This window comes from Anser anser (genome assembly GCF_964211835.1).
Source record: "Anser anser genome assembly, chromosome: 25".
Lineage (NCBI taxonomy): Eukaryota > Metazoa > Chordata > Aves > Anseriformes > Anatidae > Anser > Anser anser.
Genome location: NC_139746.1, coordinates 3,535,055 through 3,555,235, shown reverse-complemented (window position 1 = coordinate 3,555,235; position 20,181 = coordinate 3,535,055). Strand labels below are relative to the sequence as shown.

At 64.7% G+C, this 20,181-nt stretch overlaps 1 protein-coding gene across 2 annotated transcripts; it reads left to right on the top strand.

The window, feature by feature from the left end:
- The first annotated feature begins 10,007 nt into the window (after nucleotides 1-10,007).
- TNFAIP8L1 (TNF alpha induced protein 8 like 1) lies at nucleotides 10,008-19,408 on the top strand. Of its 2 annotated transcripts, none has more exons than XM_083811408.1 (2): nucleotides 10,008-10,245; nucleotides 17,900-19,408. In XM_083811408.1, the coding sequence occupies exon 2, from the start codon at nucleotides 17,902-17,904 to the stop codon at nucleotides 18,460-18,462; it is 561 nt and encodes a 186-aa protein (XP_083667534.1). In that variant the 5' UTR covers nucleotides 10,008-10,245; nucleotides 17,900-17,901; the 3' UTR covers nucleotides 18,463-19,408. The 2 variants fall into 2 exon arrangements, with proteins under 2 accessions (XP_083667534.1, XP_083667535.1); XM_083811409.1 differs by lacking the exon at nucleotides 10,008-10,245 and adding an exon at nucleotides 10,252-10,410.
- Nucleotides 19,409-20,181: the final 773 nt, after the last annotated feature.

Genomic DNA, 20,181 nt, shown 5'->3' with positions numbered 1-20,181 from the left:
CCTCCTGCAAGGCTCAGCCTCCCCTCCCGCTAACCCTCGAGGATCCCGTCCTGCCCAGGAGGGAAACCGAGGCAGGGAGCAGTCAGACAGGCACTAAGCAGCCCTCTCCCTGGCCCCCTGCACCCCCAGCCCTGCACACGTGTGTAGGGGGGGCACAACTGGTCCCACACCACCACCCCCCCCCCCAGGGAGCACTCTGTAGGATATGGCATGGGAAAGGGACGAGCCCCCCGCGAGGAGCAAGAGGCAGCGGGGAGCTGGAAACTTCCTCGGGTGACAGCGCATTTTATCTCGAAACCTGTTTTATCTTTAATAAACCCGAGCATCTGGTTGAACACGGAGAAGAACATTACTTTTTAAATATAAATCTCGCTCTCTCTCCAGTTTTAACCCGGCGCTGCCCTCCGAGCCGGTGTCGTTAAGGTAATGGGGTTGGACGGATGAGATTTCCCACTCGCTGGCCCGGAGACCCCCCGGGGGCGGAGGTGACAGCGCGGCCCCCGGTGTCCCCGTGCCACCCCCTGCTCGCAGCCGTTCCAGCACCAGTCTGGGCACCGTGGCCCCGTCCTCATGGGGCAAAGCAGGGTGGTGGTGGGGTGGTCAGGAGGTAGGTGATGTCTTCAATAATAATAATATAAAAATTGGGAAAAGCCTTTTAGGAGCTGGCAAAGGGTCTTTTAATCACACCGGGAGCAGAGCAGTCCCCATGCTGTCCCCAACGTGGGACCCTCCGCCCCGGCGCGGTGCTTGGCGCCCGTTGCAGGAGCACGGCGCGCTTGGAGTGACACAGAGGAAAATCAGTCTGAATGAATGAGGTCACCTGCCCCATAAATAATTCATCCAACACGTGCCTTAATGCACGTTGCCCCCGCGTGCCGACAGAGAGCTGGGGGGGCTGCGGGGCGGGCAGGTGGAGGAACGGCACGGCTGGGTGCTGGGTGCTGGGAGCTGGGTGCTGGGTGCTGGTTCTGGTGCTGAGCAGCCGAGTGCTGCAGCCAGGGCTGCCGTTCCCAGTGCTGGCAACCTGTGGGGAACCGGGGCAAGGACACCCCCCTACCTGGGTCGCCCCCGTGCCCGGATCGGGGGGACCCCCCCACCCGCCTGCATCCTGCCACCAGCTGCTGTGGGCACGGGGCCCAGGTTTCGTGGTGCAGGGGCCAGGAGGTGACGGAGGTGGAGGAAGGAAGGGCAGCGCAGCCGGGGGATTAGGGCAGGAAGAAAGCATGGCAGTGTGGGGCCGGCAAATGTTTTAATTCCCCCCGCAGCTGCGCCTGCCCCGGCTGCTTGGGGACGGGGAGGGCCAGCGCTGTGGCGCACGGGGAGCGGGGCATGGAGCCAGGGCTCTCCAAGTGTGCAGCACTGGGTCGGGATTGGGATCGGGATTGGGATCAGGATCGGGATCAGGATTGGGATCAGAATCAGGATCGGGATTGAGATCAGGATCGGGATCGGGATTGGGATTGGGGTCGGGATTGGGATCAGGATCAGAATCAGGATCGGGATCAGAATCAGGATCATGATTGGGATCAGGATTGGGATCAGGATCGGGATCGGGATTGGGATCAGGATCGGGATCAGGGCTGCCCCAGCACTGCAGTGCTCGGTCAAGCCAGGGTTGTGCCCGCAGCCCCCGTGCCCGTGCCGGCCCTTCCCAGCCTTCCTCTCTTGCGCTTTATTAAGTCATTTGGTACAAGAGGAAGGCGAGCCCGGCAGCACCTAAACGTCGCAAAAGAACATCTTGAAGCCATTCTGCCATCTGTTGTGCTTTCAGCGCAATTAAGCAGGCAGCAGCCATGCGAAGCTGCGGGAAACACCCGCCTGCGCCTCGTCGTCCCCCCGGGGCCGGGAAACCTCCCCGGCGGGGCAGCCAGGGCACGGCAGGCTGCAGCAGGGCACCGGCAGCCATGGGGCAAGTCCCGGGTGCTGGTGCTCCCCGGGGCTCGCGTTGCTTCCACCGGCGAACCCGGCCGGGGCGCTGGCAACCAGGCAGCTCGCTGGCAGCCGGGGGAGCGCCGCAGATGCCCAGGGTTTGATTGCTTGGCACGCGCGGCGGCGCTGGCCTCGCCGGCTGCCTGCAGGGAAGGCAGCGCTGCGCCGCTCTCCCTGCTCACCCGGACGGGTGCCAGCTCAGTCCCGTCCCCCTGCCCCGTTCCCCATCTCCTCGCCTCGGTGCGTGGCCCCCCCGGTGCTCCCTGGTGCCCCTCGGCCAGGGAAAATTAACGGTGGGGTGCAGGGGGGGCACTGCTCATTTTCATTAAAGCCATGAGAAGCAGCTCTGCCACCGAGGATGGGGCTCGTGGCTCTGGCACCTCCTCGCCCCCCCGTCCCCCTGCATCCTCGTCCCCAAGCCCCCCACAGCCCTGGGCGCTGCTGTGTCACCGAGGGCTGTGACGCCGGCGCCTGGCAGGTGGCTCTGCCTCCGGAGACGGGGCTGCTGCCAGCGCGGGGCTTGTCATCGCTTCCCTTTGTTGCCGCCGTTGTTAACTTTAACGGTAACATTGGTTTATCCCCTTGATCTTGACGGGAAATAGGAAGGCAAGGGAAGCGTCTCTGGGGAATCAACGCTGCATGCGCTGAGCTTTAATTAGGCATGTGAAATTTCCTCCGACAGCAGCGACGTTAAGCAAGCCCGGCGCTGGAAATGATGAGGACCAAAATTAAATTGCCGTCTCCTGCTCCGAAACGGAGCAAAACTGCACGGAGCAGAGATTCTGGCGGCTCGATCCCGGCGGCTCCGTGGGACCGGCCCGGGCAATGTGGGCATGGACTTGGGGAGCAAACCTGCACCCCTCTCTGGCACAGAGACCCCAGCACATGGGGTGCTGAGAAAGCAGCAGACACGGGACGGATCCTGCAAACAGCAGCAGCCGCAGCAAGGAGAGCTGTGGTGTCAGATGGGGATGGAGGGGCCGGCCCACAGCCCCCTCCACTTGTCCCAGGTGGGCACTCAGGTGGCCCCAGTACGGCCCGGCCAGCCCCACTGGGATCCTCAGGCTCGCTGAGACTGGGGACAGCCGAGGTGGCCGGGGGCAGCAGGGACACAGCCCCGGGCTGCTCTCCCCAAGGCCAGGGAGCGATGCAGCACCCAGGGGTGGCCGCCGAGCGCTGAGCCCCCTGCGCCTCCCTGGCCCCCCCCACGGGACGTGGCCAACGCAGGAGGTGTGGGGACTCGCAGCGAGGAGGAATGGCCCAGATCAGCTCGGGGGCACAGCGGGATGGGGCCGTGCAGGGTGATAAGTACCGGCCCCATGGATGCAAAAGGGGCCCCGAGCCCCTTGCAGCCCCCGTCCCGTCCCCGCAGCCGTGCCCCATCCCGGGGCGGTGGAGGCGTGCGGTGGCTTCAGCAAACATTACAGCTGATTAAATCTGCAATTACAGATCTCGCCGCCGCGGCTCTCTCCTGTCAGCCTTGGCCTCGGCTACTGACACAGCCGTGATAACAGCCTCTATTAGCATAAAACACCGGCTCCGAGCCTGGCCAAGGATGGGGAAGATTAAGCAGCCGGCTTCTTCTGCTAATTAATAATCCACTTGATTAAGAATTGTCTGTCAATATGTCAGCAGCACAAGGACAGGCCCTGTGGCCGCGAGCTGGGAGCGCTGCTCTGTGCTGGCTTGGGGCTGGCATCCTCCTCCTCTTCCTCCTCCTCTTCCTCCTCCTCTTGTCCTCCCTTGCAGCCTCCCCAGCCGGACACCCGTGTGCCCAGACCCCCCTCTCATTGCCCTCTCTTAGTGGCCACCATCGGATGTCGTGGGTCACGCTGACAATGCCGTGAGCATCCCGGGGCCCCCCCTGAATTGCAGCAGCTGCCTGATGCAATCGAATGATGCTGAAGGCTTGGGGCGCAGCGAACCCCCCCCCCCAAAAATGTGTGGGGAGAAGCTGGACCCCTCCCCAGTGCCACGCAAGGGCAGGTCCCCAGCACGTGGCCTCATCCAGGCTCGGTGCAGGGCGCTTCGCAGCACCACGAGCCCCCCTCCTTCCAGCCCCAGCCCCTGCTGCTCCCACTGCCCCGGCGTCCCCAGAGGCAGCGTTGCAGCAGATTAATGCAGGGAGCAAATAATAGCATCTCCCCCCGGCCCCCCGCGCTGCCGGCACGGGGAGTAGGGAGCAATTAGCTAATTGCAGAGGGAGGTCAGGGCGAGCGCGTGCCCCGGCCTCGCGGCGCGGCCGAGCGGGACCCCGTGTGCGGCAGCGGCGCTGCTTTGTGCTTAGCCCACGAACGGCTTTGTCCCAGCCACGGCGTGCCCTGGGCACCGTGCTCGGCACGTGGCCCCGTGCTGAGAGCGGGGGGGGGTCGCTCTTGGCCTCTCCCAGACCCAAATTAAGCGGCCAGGGCTCGGCCTCGCCGCCTCTCGCCGTGCTAACGAGCCCAGTAAGTGGGTCACGCTGACTCGAACGGAGGTGGTGCTGCGCTGCGGGGCCAGGCTCAGCACCAGGCAGAGGCTGCTGGTTTCGGGAAGACCAGGGGCTGCGAGCAGGTTGGCCGAGCCTCCAGCACCTGCATTTTTGGATAAAGCCCAGGAGGTCACAGGGGGGAAGTTCCCATGGGTCTGCTCTGCCTCTGCCCAGGTGCAGCCCTGGACCCAGGGCACGGTGTCCCCATGGTGGGGGACGGGGTCTGTGCCCCCTCCTCGGGGGGGTCTCCCCGGGGCTGTCCCCTTACCGGGGCAATCTCATCCCTCCCGGGAGGATGGCGTGCGCTCGGCAGCCTCTCGAGGAGCGGCACTTACTGACGACAGCTTCTCCAGAGCTTTAATTATCTAATGATTCTCCCCATTCGAAGGCGCCGCACTGTGAACAAACAAACAAAGGCGGAAGGCGCCCGCTCCAGCTGCGGTGCGGGGGCCAGATGTGCTGCAGGGGGGGGAGCCGGGCAGGGGACACTGCTCAGTGGGGACCTCCCTCGTGTGGGGACCCACACCACCTCTGCTCTGGGTTCGCAGCTGGGGAAAGGGGTTTCCAGCAGCAGAACACTGGGGGACCAGCCACCAGCATGTCCCCAGTGCGTGGTGACACAGTGATGTGGGGGCATGGCTCGTAGAGCCGTGCCGTAACACAGCAGCCAGCAAACAGCTCAGCTTGGGGGCTGATGGAGACACCCAGCAGCTCGGCACCCAGCCCCGTCATCCTTCGTCTGCCATCGGGCTGCGTTTGCCACCCCAAAGCTGCCCCGAGGGTGAGCGCCACACCTTGGTGTCACCCCTCTGGCTCAGCGGGTCCTGAGCGCCCAATTCCTATACACTGTCCCCGTGTGCCTGGATCCGTCCCCAAGAGCTGGATCTTGCACCAGCAGCTCCTTAAAGCAAAGCTCGAGCCCCCCTGGGGGGCTCACCACGACTTTCTGTCCCCTCCCAGCCCCAAATCCTCTCCAGGTCCAGACCCCCAAGGAGAGGAGACGTGGGCAGAGGGGAACGGCTGCGATTACAGGCGGCGCGCTCACGGGGCCTGGGGACTTGCAGCAGCTCCCAGGGCACAGCCAGGGCACTACCTGTCATTATCGGTCCCGAGTATTAACGGCAAAACTTCCTCCTGCTGCTGCCAATTAGTGGCAGCTCCCCGGGGCCGCACGCTGCCGTTCCCTCCCCCCGCTGGGTGTCCTGCCGGGGGCTGGCGGGTGACACCGATGCCGCCAGGGCGCTCACGGCACCGCTGCCACCAGGGTGAGCCCGGGGCTGGGTGGGTGGCTGCGGCAGGGTGGCTCTCACGCTGCGTTTCACGCTGCCTCCGACTTCCCCAAGCCCGGCAGAGCCTACTTCTGTCTCCTCCCTGGCAGTGGCTGCTGGTTGTCTTCCATCCCCGGCGGGCTTTAATAACCGCGGATAAGATCTGCAGCCTCTCATTAGGGGTCCGCGCCGCGATGCCCCGGCTTTGCGGAACGAGGAGCCCCGCAGCGGCGGCGCGATGTCAGGAGGCATCAAGGAGAGCACGAGCGAGCCAGAGCCTCCGACACATCCCCGGAGGCTGCAGGCGTGGGGAAGCGGGCGCAGGGCTGTGGCACACGTAGGGCAGGGACAAAACACCCACATCTGCGGGTCCGGTGGGGCTTTCCCCTCCTGGGTTCTCTCCTCCTGGTGCCCTGGGCCAGGCAGGGACGAGCTCTCCCCTGCCCCAGCACCGTTCACCCTGGTTTCCCCCAGCAGGACTGCAGGACAGGCCGGTCCTTCTGCATCCACGGCCTGACCCAAGGCTCTCCAGCCTCCCTTTGTGCTACGGGTGCTGCACCCAAACCCGCCGGCACCCCCAACCCACCCCCCCACGCTCCCTTTCCTCCCCCCCCACGCCTGCAGAACGGCCCAGGGCATCCCCACGGGGAGAACCAGCCCGGTGCCCGCCGGAAAGCGTGGCCCCGCGGCGGCTCGGACATGCTCGGGGCTCTCCTCCAGACCCGAGGGCGCCTTGGACCGCTGACAAGCCTGGGATTTTCTGTCACATTTCTGCCGCGGATGAAGGCGGGCGGCCCCGGCGGTGCTGCAAGAAGGGGCCATTGTGGCGAGGTGCAGCTGCGAGGGAGCGGACGGGGAATGCAAAACGCCGGCCGCCGGGAAGGGGCCGGGGGATTCGCCGCTCCCCGTGGCCTTTCCCCACCCGGCACGTGCCCCCCCCCGGTGACAATGGGGCCTTTATGGGGACACCGCCGTGGAGGTGGCCTGCTCTTAGGGTTAGTGGGGGTGGAAGAAACGCGGCTGGGGCTCGAAGGGTGGCCTTGAAGCATCACGACAAGGTGGGACAAGCGGAGGGGCAGCGAGCGGCTCCGTGCCCTCCCCTGGGGCTGGGACGAATGCTGCTCTCCAAAGAGGTGCTCAGCAGCTCCTGCTCCTCTCGCTGAGCAGACACGAGGCTGCTTGGGAGCTATTTGGGTGCTGCCCGCCCTGCACAATGCTCTCCCTCACCCCGCTTGGGGCTGGGGCAGGGGGCTGCTCCCATGCCCACCCCCGGCGTGCACCCACTTTCAAAGCGGGCGTGAGAGCAGGCAGAGAAGCACGACCCCCTCCAGGACCGGCCCTGAGCACAGCGCAATTGTTCAGCGTGCGGAAGAGCAAGGCACCTTATTATTTCTTTGAAAGGACAAGAGGAAGAAAGGGAGAGAGAAAGAGAGCCGGGCAGCCTGGTTGGCCCAGATGCTGTTCCTTCCCCCCCCTTTATTATTTTTTTTTCCTGCTTTCCCGCAGCACCAGCGTTCATCCCCCGCTGACCGGCAGTGAAAGCACCAAAGCAGCCGCGCTGCCTGCCCGGGGATGGGGGCACTCAGCAGGGAGGGGGGACCGGGGAAGGCAAACGGGATGAGAGCCCCGGCATTGCCCTGAGCCAAGCACCACCCTCACCCGCTGCCGGGACCCCAAAAGGAATCGGGGGCTGGCCCCAGGGGCTGGAAACAAGGTTAGGGATTGTCCCCAAGGGGCTCCCGGCCTCTGAGCAGAGAGGGGAGTGGGGGCTCGGGCACACAGGGTGCTCAGCAGTGGGGACACAGGACGGGGCAGCAATGGGGCCAGGGGGCCAGGCGCCACGCGGGAGCCATCCCCGCTGCCGGGAAGCTGCCGCGTTTTGCCCGCGCTTCCCCGGCCCCGCCAGCATCCCTTCCACGATCTGTCACCGTCTCCTTAGCCCGGCCGTGCCGTGCTGTTCCCAGCTAATGGGTTGTTTCTGCTCGCGGCGAGTGGCCAAGAGGAACAGATGAGCCCGCGAGGGTGATTTATGCTGGGCAGGTTGACGCCGCAACTGTTGAGGAGAGCGGCAACAGCTGCTGCGGCTGCTCTGGCGCGACAAGGGGCCGCGAGCGGATCCTTGGCCACAGCGGGAACGCTGCTGCAGGCTGCGGGGTGGCCGGGGTGAGCCCTGGCCTCCACCCTCACCTTTGTCTGGCTCCAAAATAGCAGCACAAGGTGGTGGTGGGGGGCTCGGGGAGATGGGGAGAGCCACCCCTGACACGCGGAGGGGCCCTGGAGGATGCTCCGGTCCCGGGACCCCTCCTTGGGAAGGCCGGGGGGGAGCGTGGAGGCAGCAGCCGCAGAGGCCCAGGGGAGGCCGGGGGATGTTTCTGCCCTCCGAGGGCAGCAAAGCCTCCCCCCAGCTCCGGGACCTTCTGCCTCGGATGAGGCGAGGCGGGCAGCTTGGGGTGGCAGCAGCCCCCTGGAGCCTGTGGTGGGCGACGTCCCTGGGGGCAGCAGGGCCGGAGAGGGGCTGGGGGGGGATTGGGGTGGGGGGTGGAGGGCGGTGGTTCACTTCCCAGCCGCCGCGTGAAGCCAAGATTCAATTCAAGTGCCGCGGTTAATCCGGACTTTAATCCGCTCGAAATCCCACCCTTAATCTGTTTAATGCCACCGCTCAGAATCAGGCTCCTGTGCAGCGGCCCCTTGCTGCCGGGCCAGGAGGAGGAAGATGAGGGATGGGGGGGGGGGGGGAGGGGATGGAGGGGGATGGATGGATGGATGGATGGATGGATGGATGGATGGATGGATGGATGGAAGGAAGGAAGGAAGGGTGGATGGAGGGGAGGGAGGAAGGGGACGGATGGATGGGGATAGATGGAGGGGATGGGGATGGAGGGGATGGAGGGGATGAACGGATGGAGGGGGATGGATGTGGATGGAGGGGATGGAGGAATGGCGGGGATGGAGGGGATGGAGGGGATGGAGGGATGAAGGGGATGGACAAATGGAGGGGATGGGGATGGAGGGGATGGAGGGATGGCGGGGATGGAGGGATGAAGGGGATGGAGGGATGGAGGGGACAGAGGGGACAGAGGGATGGGGACGGAGGGATAGAGGGGATGGAGGGGAAGGAGGGACGGAGGGATGGCAGGGACACCCCGCCAGCCCCGCCGCTGGGCCGCACACCTCGGACGGGCTCAGCGGGGCGGAGCGGGGGCTCCCACCGGCACCGGGCCGAGCCACCCCCGGGGTGCCCCCAGCCCGGCCCCAAACCCGCTCCGGGCGGCTGCCACCTACCGGCCACAGGCACGGCCGGCGGCGGCTCCCCGCGGCACGCCGGGCTAACGGGACCGGCACGGCCCCGCCGGCCGCACGGACACCCCCGCCCGCACCGGGGGGGCTCAGCCCGGCGCTAACGGGGCCGCGGCAACCCCCCGGGAAGGGCCGGGGGCGGCTGCCGGGGGGCTTCGCGGCTGGGCAGCGGCACCGGGCACGGGGGGCACCGGAGAGGCGGCAGCGGGCGGATCCGTCCCCGGGGGTTCGGTTGCGGGGGTCCCGGTCGGGGCGGGGAACGCCCTAGGGCGCTCGGGGGGAGCGGAGCGGGGTCGCTCCCCGGTTCCCGTTCCCCCTCCCCGGTCCCGGTCCGTTCCCGTTCCCCCTTCCCGTTCCCGTTCCCCCTCCCCGGTCCCGTTCCCCCTTCCCGTTCCCTTCCCTTTCCCCGGTCCCGGTCCCAGGTAACCTTCCCCGGTCCCGGGTCCCCTTCCCCGGTCCCAGTCCTAGTCCCGGACCACCTTCCCGGTCCCGGTCCCCCTTTACGGTCCCCGGTCCCCCTCTCCCTCCCCGGTCCCGTCACTGTTCCCCTTCCCCGGTCCCAGGTTCCCCTCTCCGTTCCCGTTCTCCTTCCCCGGTTCTCGGTCCCGGTCCCGTTCCTCTTCTCCGCCCTCGGTCCCGGTCCCGGTCCCGGACCCCGTCCGCGGTCCCCCTCTCCCTTCCTGGTCCCGTCACCGTTCCACCTCCCCGGTCCCGGGTCCCTCCTCCATTCCCGTTCCCCCTCCCCGGTCCCGGTCCCGGTCCCCTTCTCCGCTCCCGGTCCCGGTCCCGGTCCCCGGTCCTGTTGTCGTTGTCCCTGTCCCTCCCCCTCCCCGGTCCCATTGCCCCTCCCCGACCCCCGGTCCCCCGGTCCCCCCCCCCCCCAGTTCCCGGTCCCGGTTCCGCCGGGGCGATCGCGGGGCACCGAGCGCCCTCCCCGCGGGGCTCCCCCGCCGCTCTCCTATTGGCTGCTTCGTAGCAAGCCCCGCGCCGCCATTGGCCGGCGCCGCCCGCTGGCACCGCCCCCGCCGCCGCCGCGCTCGGCCCCGCTCGGTTCGGAGGCCCCGGGGGCACCGGGCACGGCGGCACCGGGGGCACCGGCACCGACCCCGCGGCGGCCGGGCACGGACAGGCCCCGGGGGAAGCGAAGCTGCCCGTGCCGTGCCGTGCCAACGGAGGAGTCCCGGTCCCGGTAGCCCCGGTAGCCCGGTCCCGGTAGCCCCGGTAGCCCGGTCCCGGTAGTCCCGGTAGCCCCGGTCCCGGCTCCGCGCTCCCCCGAGGCAGGTAAGAGCTCCGCTGCAGCACCCCGGGGCTGGGGGCTCCCGGTCCCTTTTGCCTGTCCCGGTACGGTGGAGGCGGGGGGGTGTAACCGGGGAGCCCCCCCCGGGCTTTGTGCACCCCGGCCCGGCCGGTAAACGGCGGCTCCGGTAAAGGCTCCGTCCCCTCCGGGTGAGGAAAGCCCCCCGGAAAGGCGCGGGGGGTGCTGGGGGGTGCGGGGGGGTTCAGCACCCAAAGCTTTTGGGGAGGGCTCGGGGCCCCCCGGGGAGCTGGAGGGCACCGGGGGACCGGGTGCGGGCAGGGACACGGGGACGGGGATCTGGGGGGGGGGGGGGGGACGGCACCGGTTGGGGCCGGGGGTCCCCAACGGGGCTGGGTTCGGGGAGGCGCACGGGGGACCCGACTCCTCGGTCCCACTTCTGGCCGTGCCTCAGTTTCCCACGTGAAAGATGGGGGAAAAAGGGCAAAAAGGAGGGGGGCAGAGGGGCTCCCCGGGGCGGGGGGGGGGGTCACGAAGCGGGGAGCACGCGTGGGTCCCCGCCTCGCCTCCTTTCCGCCGAGCGGAGGGTGGGGAGAGTTTGGGGTTTTGCCGGGCGCGGAGCGGCGGCCGACAACAGGATGTGTTTGTGTGCACCACGCCTAACCGGCCCGCCGCGGCCCCCGCCACGGGAAACCGGCACCGGGACCGGGGAAACGGAGCCCCCCCCCACACACACACCCCCCCGGCTCCCGAAACACCGCCTCGAGGGCAGCCCCACCGCAGGGCGCCCCGCGCACGTGGCTGGGTTGGCGGCGCAGGCTCCTGGCGGCACCGCCGCGCGTGCCTTCGTGGGCGTGAAGATCCCAAGGACCGAAATTTCTCCAGCCCCAGAGGGACGAATCTCTTCGGCGGGGGGGGGGTGAATCCTGCCCGGAGGAGCTCCGTGGGTCGGGGGGGTGAGATTTGGCTTCCCCGGCCCCTGCAGCCGAAGCTTTACCGGAGCGAGCGGGGCGGTTTTTAGGGGAAGGCCTGGAACCGTAAAATATTTTCCTGACACAAAGTGCGCCGTGGCTGGAGGGAGGCAGCGTGCCGGGGACCGTCCCGGCGGATTCAGCTCGAATCTTGCCGCTTTGTCCTTGCCGCGCTCTCCCGGAGGAGCAGATCCCCCGGCAGGAAGCGTGAGAGGTGCCGCTCCACCGGGCCCCCCGGCACGGGACGGACAGACGGCGGCGCGGCCTCCGTTTCCCCCTCGAGTTTCCACTTCCCCATCAGCCTCCTGAGCCTCCTGCAAGCGAAGGAGAAAGGAAGTTGCCGCGGGAGAGAGCGGCTGATCGCTGCCCGATAAGGGAAGGAGGAAATAGAAGGCGAGACAGATGCTCCAAAATACCCCCCCCCTTGTTCCTCCTCCTCCTCCTCTTCCTCCCCGCATGCAGCCTCCGCGCCCCTCGGCCTCCCCGGGCACGGTGCAGGGGGTGCCCCCGGCCGTTCCCCCGGCGGGACCCTGGGGAAGGAAGCGCTGCCGGGGCTCTGCTCCCACGCGCGGGGTTGGGGTTGGCACCCGGAGCCCCTCGTCCTTGCACAGACACGTCGGAGCCGCCGGGGCACATCGGGCTTCCCAGGCGCTGCTTCAGATCCGCCTGCGATTTTGGGGCCAAGTTGGATGTTTCCCAGCCCCGGCAGGCTGGCGGGGGGATGCCGGGTTCCTTACAGAGGAGAAACCCCAGCGGCTATTTCGGGCGGCTTCTGGTTTTGCCCCCCGCTGTGCCCTTGGCTGCCTGCCGCTCCCGATGGGCTGCAGCCAGGGGCTGCCAGGGCCGCCAGGATGGAGCAGGGCTGAGCGGTGCTGGGGGCGTGCAGGGAGCTGCCGAGGCCCCCTGCCTGCTCCCATTCCCCCCCCGTCACCCCAGTGCTGAGCCAAAAGAGCCCCAAACCCGCCCGTCCTCGGGCACGTGGGGAGCGCCGCGTTGCGAGGATGGCAAAGGTCCTTGCTCCTGGGGGGTTTCTGGTTATAAAACCTGGAAAATCCTCAAGGGCCCTTTTATGAGGGATAATTACTTCCCCTTTTTTGCTGCTGCCAAATTGTCGGGTTCGTGCTCTCCCGGTGCACGCACGCAACCCTGGCACGGGCACCGCGGGAAGGAGCCGCCGGGCAGGGGGAGCCTCGCGGAGCCCGGTGGCAGTGCCACCCTCCCTCTGCACGGCCCAGAGCTGCTGGGGACGGGGACGGGGGACACGGCCGAGCACTCCGCAGTGCCCCTCGGCCGATCCCGGCACACAGCGGGCTGGGACCCGACCACCCAGCGCCGTGCAGCAGCCGGGCACGGCGGCACCGGGGCTCGGGGCTCGTCCCCGCAGCGTCCCCCGTGCCGGGCTCCCAGCCAGCTGCAAGGAGAGACCTGCGCCACGGTTCCTGATCCCGCTGCCAAGAAATGAGGCTTTCCTTGGGCAAGGTGTTTGCTCAGTCGCTTCCTCCCGGGCCTCACCCTGTTCTGCACACACGTGCCGGACCCTGCTTGTCCCCCGCAGCCGGCCGGGGCGGTGGGGAGGGCAGCGAGCGGTGCTGTGTGTCCCCATGGCCACACGCAACAAGGAGCTGCTGGAAAAAATTGCCTGCACCCTCCTCTGCTACCCAAATGCTGCAAAAAACGGGGCCTCAGGGAGGCTGAGAGCCGTGGGGTCGGGCTGGCCACTGCCGTCGGGCTCTCCAGTTACAGCCCTGTGCCACGCTGCGGCTTCGGCCCTGCTGTAATCCAGCAGCAAGGTTTAATTAATTAATGTTGGTTGGACGCTTGGAGAGCCGGCGGGGGAAACTGATCCAGGCAGGGAGAGCTGGGGGATGGAAAGGGGAGGAGAGGGAGAGCGTCTCCAGCCTCTGATCATGCGCTTGAGCTGGGCTCCGAGGTCCCAGGGGGCCGGGGAGGCGGTGGTGCCGGGGTACAAGCAGAGGTGTGGAGGATTTACACGTGGTGGAGGGGAGAGCGGGGAGATAGCACCCGTTAAACATTTGCTTTTGGCGTTAGCTGGGAGATGGAGCCGCTCCGGGTGCCCTTGGAGCTGGGGACATTTTGTTGGAGGGAACTTGTGATGGCGAGAGGTGAAGCGGGGCGAGATGGGGACAGGGAGCGGGAGCGCGGGGGCTCGCATGGGGCACGGCAGCATGACCTCGACGAGGAGGTGGAGGTGCCTCTGCTCCCGGCTCAAGCCCTTCCCCTCGTTGCTGCATGCTCGCTCCACGCTGACCCATAAATTATTGAAGTGCTTTTGTGTTCCTGCATGAAATATTCATCCCGCTGCCAGGGGAGCTGGCTGTGCGCTCGCGGGGGCTGCCGGGGTGAGGAGCAGCGGCGCGCAAAGAAACGCCGACGGAGACCTGGTAATTGGGACCTGGAGGCTCACGGGTGCCGGGGGGAGCCGGGGCCGGCGGGGTGCGGGCGCTGGAGGAGGGTGGCAGCAATCCCTGGCCCCAGATCCTCCAGAGTGGAGGCGATGAAGGCACCGGCCCCGGGTGCCCGCGGCGATGCCATGCACGGGCGCTGCGAGCCCTGGGTGCTGGTGCTGGACAGGGTTTCACATCCCCAGGAGCTTTAATTGATGCTGCTTAACGAGGGGCTGCGCTCTGCTCTTGCTTACAGCAGCGGTGCTGTAGGTGCCTGGGGCTCATCCTGCTTTACACCGCCGCGGGGGGGTGTTTAGGCTTCTGCACGCAGGGAGGAGTTGGGGATCGGTGCTGCCTGTCGCCGTCCTGGGCACCCAGGGACAGATTTGGCTGCACTGGGGGTGGCAGGAAGGGAACGTGGCTGCCCCAGTCCCTGCCACGTGCAGGGTGGCTGCGAGCAGGAGGCTGCGGACGGGCAGCCTGGGGGTGCAGGGTGAGGCTGCCCACTGTGTCCTGGCTGTTTTCGGTGCTGTTGCTGCCCTGGCCGTTGTGGTGCTCGGCCGAAGCCCCAAGCTGTGGCAGGGAGCCTGTGCCCCGGCCCCGGCACGTGCCCGGCCCCAGGGGAGCGTGTTGCAACGCCTCGGGGCGTGCCAGAGCATCACCTCCGCAGCTCGCGCAGGATGTCCGGGCGGAGAACCGAGCACGGATGTTGCAGCCTTCGGCTGAGCCACGCGGCGTGGGCCAAGCCCTCCGATCCCGCTCGGGGCTGCAAAGCCTCCCTGGGAGCTCTGCTTTCCTTAGTAGGATCCAGATTCCTGCAAAAGTGGTGGAAAAAGCCCTCAAAGACACGGCCGTGGCTGTGTGTGAAGCCACCATTCAGTGTCACGGCAGCAGCCGTGCAGCACCGCGCTCTTCCGGAGCAGACGGGGCTCAGTGCTGCTCTTTCAGGGGAAGCTGCTGGTTTTCAAGGGCGTTTTCATTAAAAAGAAGAAGGAAAAAAAACAAGCCCCAAGCGAGGCTGGAGACTTCAGCAACAGGAAGGAAATCTGGTGGTTTATTTCAGTCTCAAGCCTGCTCTTTGGGGCAAGGCAGCCTCTTCCGTGCTCTGATAGTGGCGACAGCCCCTCTGCGAACAATGGGGCCAGGAGGGGCCGCGGGCCCTTCCCGGCAGGAAAACGTCTCGTTCCTGTGAAATCTCCCGTTTGGTGTTGAGCAGCAGCAGGTCCCTGGGGGAAGAGGAGGGTGCTGGGTGCTGGCACGGGGCCGAGCAGCAGCAAATGCCCGCGAGGCGAGGGCGGACGCTCCTGGGTTCGCAGCATGCGTCAGGGGCGAGCATGCTGCACAACAGCCACCGGGGCTAGAGAGGGAGCAGACTGCATCTTTGGGGTCCAGGAGAGCACCCTCCAGCACCCATTTGTGCCTCAGTTTCCCCCGCAGGATGGATTCTTGCCACCCCAGCACGGCCCGGTGCTGGCAGGGTAGGGCTGTGCGGCAGCGAGGCGTTGCTGAGCACCAGCAGTGCCGGCGGAGCCTGTGCTTGTGGTTGCTAATTGGGAGCTGCGGGCGCGCAGGGCAGCTTGGAGAAGCTGGTGCTTCCTATTTTTTAAGGGCTCCGTGGGTGGAGTTTGCACTTGCTTTCTGGCTGCGGTTGCCCAACAAAGAGCTCAGGCGTGGGAATTTCTATTTATATGGGCACCGCTCCCAGGGCATCGCGCAGCACAGGCACGCGGCCGGACGCTGCCATGGAGCCGGGAGGATCCAGGGCACAAACGCAGCTGCAAAGCCCTCGATCCGGTGGGTGTCACGGCCAGGGAGAGGGCTCGGGGTGAGCCATGGGGCTGCGCTGCCTCTGCCCATTGCTCTGGGCTCAGCTCCGCCAGCATCTGGTGCATGGGGCTGATGGCGTTAAATGAGCCCAGCCCGCCTGGGAGCCGCCTGCGGCTCTGCGAAAGCAGCCTCTGCTTTGTCATTTCTGTCTTATTAAGTGCGAGAGTCTCAGTTCAAAGCTCACGCTGGCAAAAATCAATGTTTTCGCATTGGAAGAAATACTTACAAACCTCTGTGTTTTTCCTCAGGGCTGTAAATAACGCCACAAGCGGTATCTTGCACGGTGCCGTTTGCGATGACTCCGTTACCACTCACTTAATTCGCATCCTCGCAGAGCCTCGCTTGCCCTCCCAACCTTGGGCTGTGTGCAGGGGCGGAGAGCTGGCAGCTGGAAGATGCCCGGGAACTGGGGATGAGCTCACTGTACCCATTGCCCGGCCACCCCTTACCCAGCCACCTGCAGTTAGGGCTGAACCCGCACCCGACGGGCAGGGTAACCCCATCCCCACCTCCCTTGGCCAGCAGGGCCAGGTGAGGGCTGTGCCTCGTGCTCTTCTTTGCAGCGAGACAGAGCCTCGGCCACTGTGGGGTCACCGGGACGGCGCTGCCATGGTTATCCAAACCCTGCGGGGAGCCAGGCTTAGCTCCCGAGCACCCTACGTATGCTCCGTGCCAGCAGGAGCTGCTCCTGCCCGCGATGCGCTTTCCAATCCCCTCGCTCCTCTTGGGTGACTGCCGCAGGCTCTGCTGCTTTGAGGAGAAACCCTGCTCTCATCTCCAGCCTGAGCATATTCATGGCCAATTTATCCCCATCCGTTCTCACACCAGCAGCGTCCTTTAGCTTAAATAGCTCTTCTCCCTCCCTGGTGATGTATTTATAGAGCGATCCCATCCCTTCCCTGCTCTCCTTTTCCCAGGCTGACCGCGCCACGTGCAGGCACTTGCATAAGCAACCTGCATCTCTGCCCATCCATCCTAGCGCGGGAGCGGCTGTTATCATGCTGTTCTCACATCGCTGTGATTTGTAGCGCAGAGATTTCCCAGGGCAAGACGCATCTCCAGGGCCGGTGGCGCTTTATTCATTCACGTCAGCTTTCACAGCCATAATCTGCCCGAGCAGATTGATCTGGTGAAGCGAGTCCCGCTGAGGTGCTGGGAGTTGGGCCGCAGGTGAGCAGGGGAGGAGGTCTCCCATTATTCACCTCCAAGGCAGCCCCGCACCAGCCCCGGAGACCGCTGCTTTCGCAAGACACACGCAGAGGGAGTCGAGCTGGTCATAGAATCATAGAATATCCCGAGTTGGAAGGGACCCACGAGGATCATCGAGTCCAACTCCTGGCTCCACACAGGTCTACCCAAAAATTCAGACCTGTGACTGAGAACATAGCCCAAATGCTTCTTAAACTGACAGGCTTGGTGCCGTGACTGCGTCCCTGGGGAGCCTGTTCCAGTGTGCGACCACCCTCTCGGTGAAGAACCTCTTCCTGATGTCCAGCTGGAACCTCCCCTGTCGCAGCTTGACACCATTCCCTCGGGTCCTGTCACTGGTCACTACAGAGAACAGATCTCCTCCACTCCCCCTCGTGAGGAAGCTGTAGGCCGCCATAAGGTCTCCCCTCAGCCTCCTCTTTTCCAGGCTGAACAGGCCAAGTGACCTCAGCCGCTCCTCATACGTCTTCCCCTCTAGGCCCTTCACCATCTTGTTGCCCTTCTCTGGACACTCTCCAACAGTTTCACGTCCTTTTTGTACCGTGGTGCCCAGCACTGCACGCAGTGCTCGAGGCGAGGCCGCACAGCACAGAGCAGAGTGGGAAACCAGTGGCAGAACCAGTCTGGGCTCTGACTGTGTGGGCCTAGCAGGCGGGCAGAGACTGGGAGAAGCATTTCTTTCGATATTTTGGTGCGGCCCGGTGCAGCGGTGGGTGCTGTGCCCCAGCCACGCCGCATCGAGAAGCTGGGCCATACGCAAGCACACGGCTGCGGCGGGTGACTCAGCCGCCACCTGAGTCGTCCCCAGCTCACCCTGCAGGAAGTGAGTCAGGTTTTAAGGAAGAAGCGTTCAAATGATGGGGCAAGAGCCCTTCCTGTGTAGGTAGCAGTGCGGTGCTGATCGCGGGAGGGAGAGGAAAGGTTGCAGGGCTCCTGGGCTGCGCGCAGGTAGGGACCTCGCTGTCACCTCTGGTGCTGTCTTTGATGGCATTGCATGCTGTCCGGCCCAGCGTGTTGTGGTTTTGTTCTACATTTGGGGGAAAGAAAGCCAGGAGTGCCCTGTAAGTCACCCCACGACCAAAATCTGGCGTGTGGGCTCAGCCCTTCTCTGCCCTGGCACCCAGGGGCTTCCCGACCGGGAGCCGCTTATGGTCTTGCCAGCGGTCTGAGATGCTCTTTGTCCTCCCAGGAGGCTGCGTGGGGAGGAGAGGCGACAGGGACTGTTCCAGGGCATGGGCTGAACTGCGTGTGCCTCTTTTTCCCTACAGAGATGGACACCTTCAGCACCAAGAGCTTGGCCCTGCAGGCCCAGAAGAAGCTCTTGAGCAAAATGGCTTCCAAGACCGTGGCCAACGTCTTCATCGACGACACGAGCAGCGAGATCTTGGATGAGCTCTACCGGGCCACCAAGGAGTACACCCACAACCGCAAAGAGGCCCAGAAGATCATCAAAAACCTCATCAAGATCGTGATGAAGCTGGGCGTGCTGTACCGCAACGGGCAGTTCAGCCCCGAGGAGCTGCTGGTGATGGAGCGCTTCCGCAAGAAGGTGCATACCTTGGCCATGACAGCCGTCAGCTTCCACCAGATAGACTTCACCTTTGACCGCAGGGTCATGTCGGGTGTGCTCACCGAGTGCCGGGACCTGCTGCACCAGGCTGTCAACAGCCACCTGACAGCCAAATCACACTCCCGCATCAACCACGTCTTCAATCACTTTGCGGACTACGAGTTCCTCTCGGCTCTCTACGGGCCGGCCGAGCCCTACCGCACCCACCTGAAGAGGATCTGCGAAGGCGTGAACAAGATGCTGGAGGAGGACAGCATATGAAAGGGGAGGACAAGAGATAAAAGTGGCCGAGTGGGGCCGTCGGCAGCAGCTGCCAGACTCTGCATCCTGTTACCTGTGAGACCGAGGCTGGGACGTATTCTGGTGATTACCAGGCTTTCCGTCCTTTTCTCTCTAGTGCTAACTCTCCCATTTTCTCCTCATTTACGTAAAAGACTGAACCTCTTGATTTCGTCTAACCCATGCCCAGGATCTGAAAACCTCCCTGCGCTAGGCTGAGTCCTTTGCAGGTGATCCTGGGCTTCTGGCCTCCCCGGGCTCCTGATGTACATTTTTTTTTCCTTTGCCCACCAAGTGCTCTTAGCTCAGAGTCCAAGGAACTGGCTGGAACTGGACTCTCCACACTGAACTTGATTGTAATCCTCCTATGGAAAAAAAAACAAACCAAAGACTCGTGGTGCATAACACCTGTAAGGTGAATCTGAGGGGGTGGGCAGCTGCTTGGATGAACGGTGGTGATACCCTGATACCAGGGGGTGCGGAGCTGCGTGGATGTATTTTGGCAGGGTTTGAGCAGCTCCATGACATGGTGGGAGCAAACCATGCCCCGGGCTTGTGCTGCCCAGCACAGGAAGGCGTCTCTGTGCCTTGCAGGCTGGAAGGGGCTTTGGCCTCCTAAAGACAAGTCCTGGCAAGCAGAAAGATCCCCCTTGCACTGTCCCCCGGGGCTGCACAGGTCACCCAAGGGGCGTGCAGGGAGGTGCAGGGACCTTCTCAACCCAGGCATGTCTGTTCATCCAAAACTCGGCTGGAATCGCCCTCCTGCAGATGGTGTCACTGTGATTGCTTAGATGCCTTCCTCGGTAGTTGTGCAAAGCTGTCCCGAGAATTTCACACGTTTTACATGTCCCTGAGTGAGTTATGATTGTTATTTTTTAGCAAACTCTGTAGCCCTGATGAGTTATTTAAATAAACTCACCTGTTTGGCTTGGTTGCTCCATGTGGTTGGTACAAAGGCAGGTGGCAGTCACAAAATGAGCGCTGTGGGCGGCTTTGTCCTTTAAATAAGGATTGCTCTCTGTGCCGGAGGCTTTTGCTCTCCTTTCCCCCTGGCATGAGAACAAAGATCCTCCCACCCCGCCGCCTTGAACCGCTGCCTGCCCCTGCTCCCCGGCACAGCAGCGTTGCGCAGCCGGCACTGAAGCAGCGGGAGGAGAAGCGTTGCGAAATCCCAGTGCAGACCAGTAGCAAAGGGCTGGGGCCCCGGGGGGTGCCTGTACTCCTGCACCCACGTGTCCCCTGCATGAGCCTTCCCTCTGTCCCCGTGCCGCAAAACAAGAGCTAAAAAAGCACAGCCCTGATAACAAAAGGCAAGGGGGTGACCTTACGGAGTTACCGGCGTGTTGTGCGCTCAGAGCGTGGATGCACCAGCAGTGGCCTATTTCCCACACTCTGATCTTTGCTTTGAGCATTGAAAATTGCCCTTTTAGCATACAAGACGCTGCACAATCTCAGCTGGCCTTATCTTCGTGACCTTCTTGTGCCTCCTGTTCCATGGGATGTCTCCCGGCACAGGCGATTGCCGATTGCTCGCAGATGCCAAGCAGAGAGCAGCCCAGCCGCTCACGTTCACCACTCCCTTTCCACTGCTGGTTTGAGACGCTGATAAGTTTCAGCCTTAAAGATTCAAAAAGAAATAACCCCCCCAATCTCTGTCATTTCATCGGCATGGCTCCAAATATCACACCTAATTTAATTGCA

What these genes read in the sequence shown, in the direction of transcription:
- TNFAIP8L1 (XM_083811408.1), top strand. Translation starts at nt 17,902, where the DNA reads ATGGACACCTTCAGCACCAAGAGCTTGGCCCTGCAGGCCCAGAAGAAG.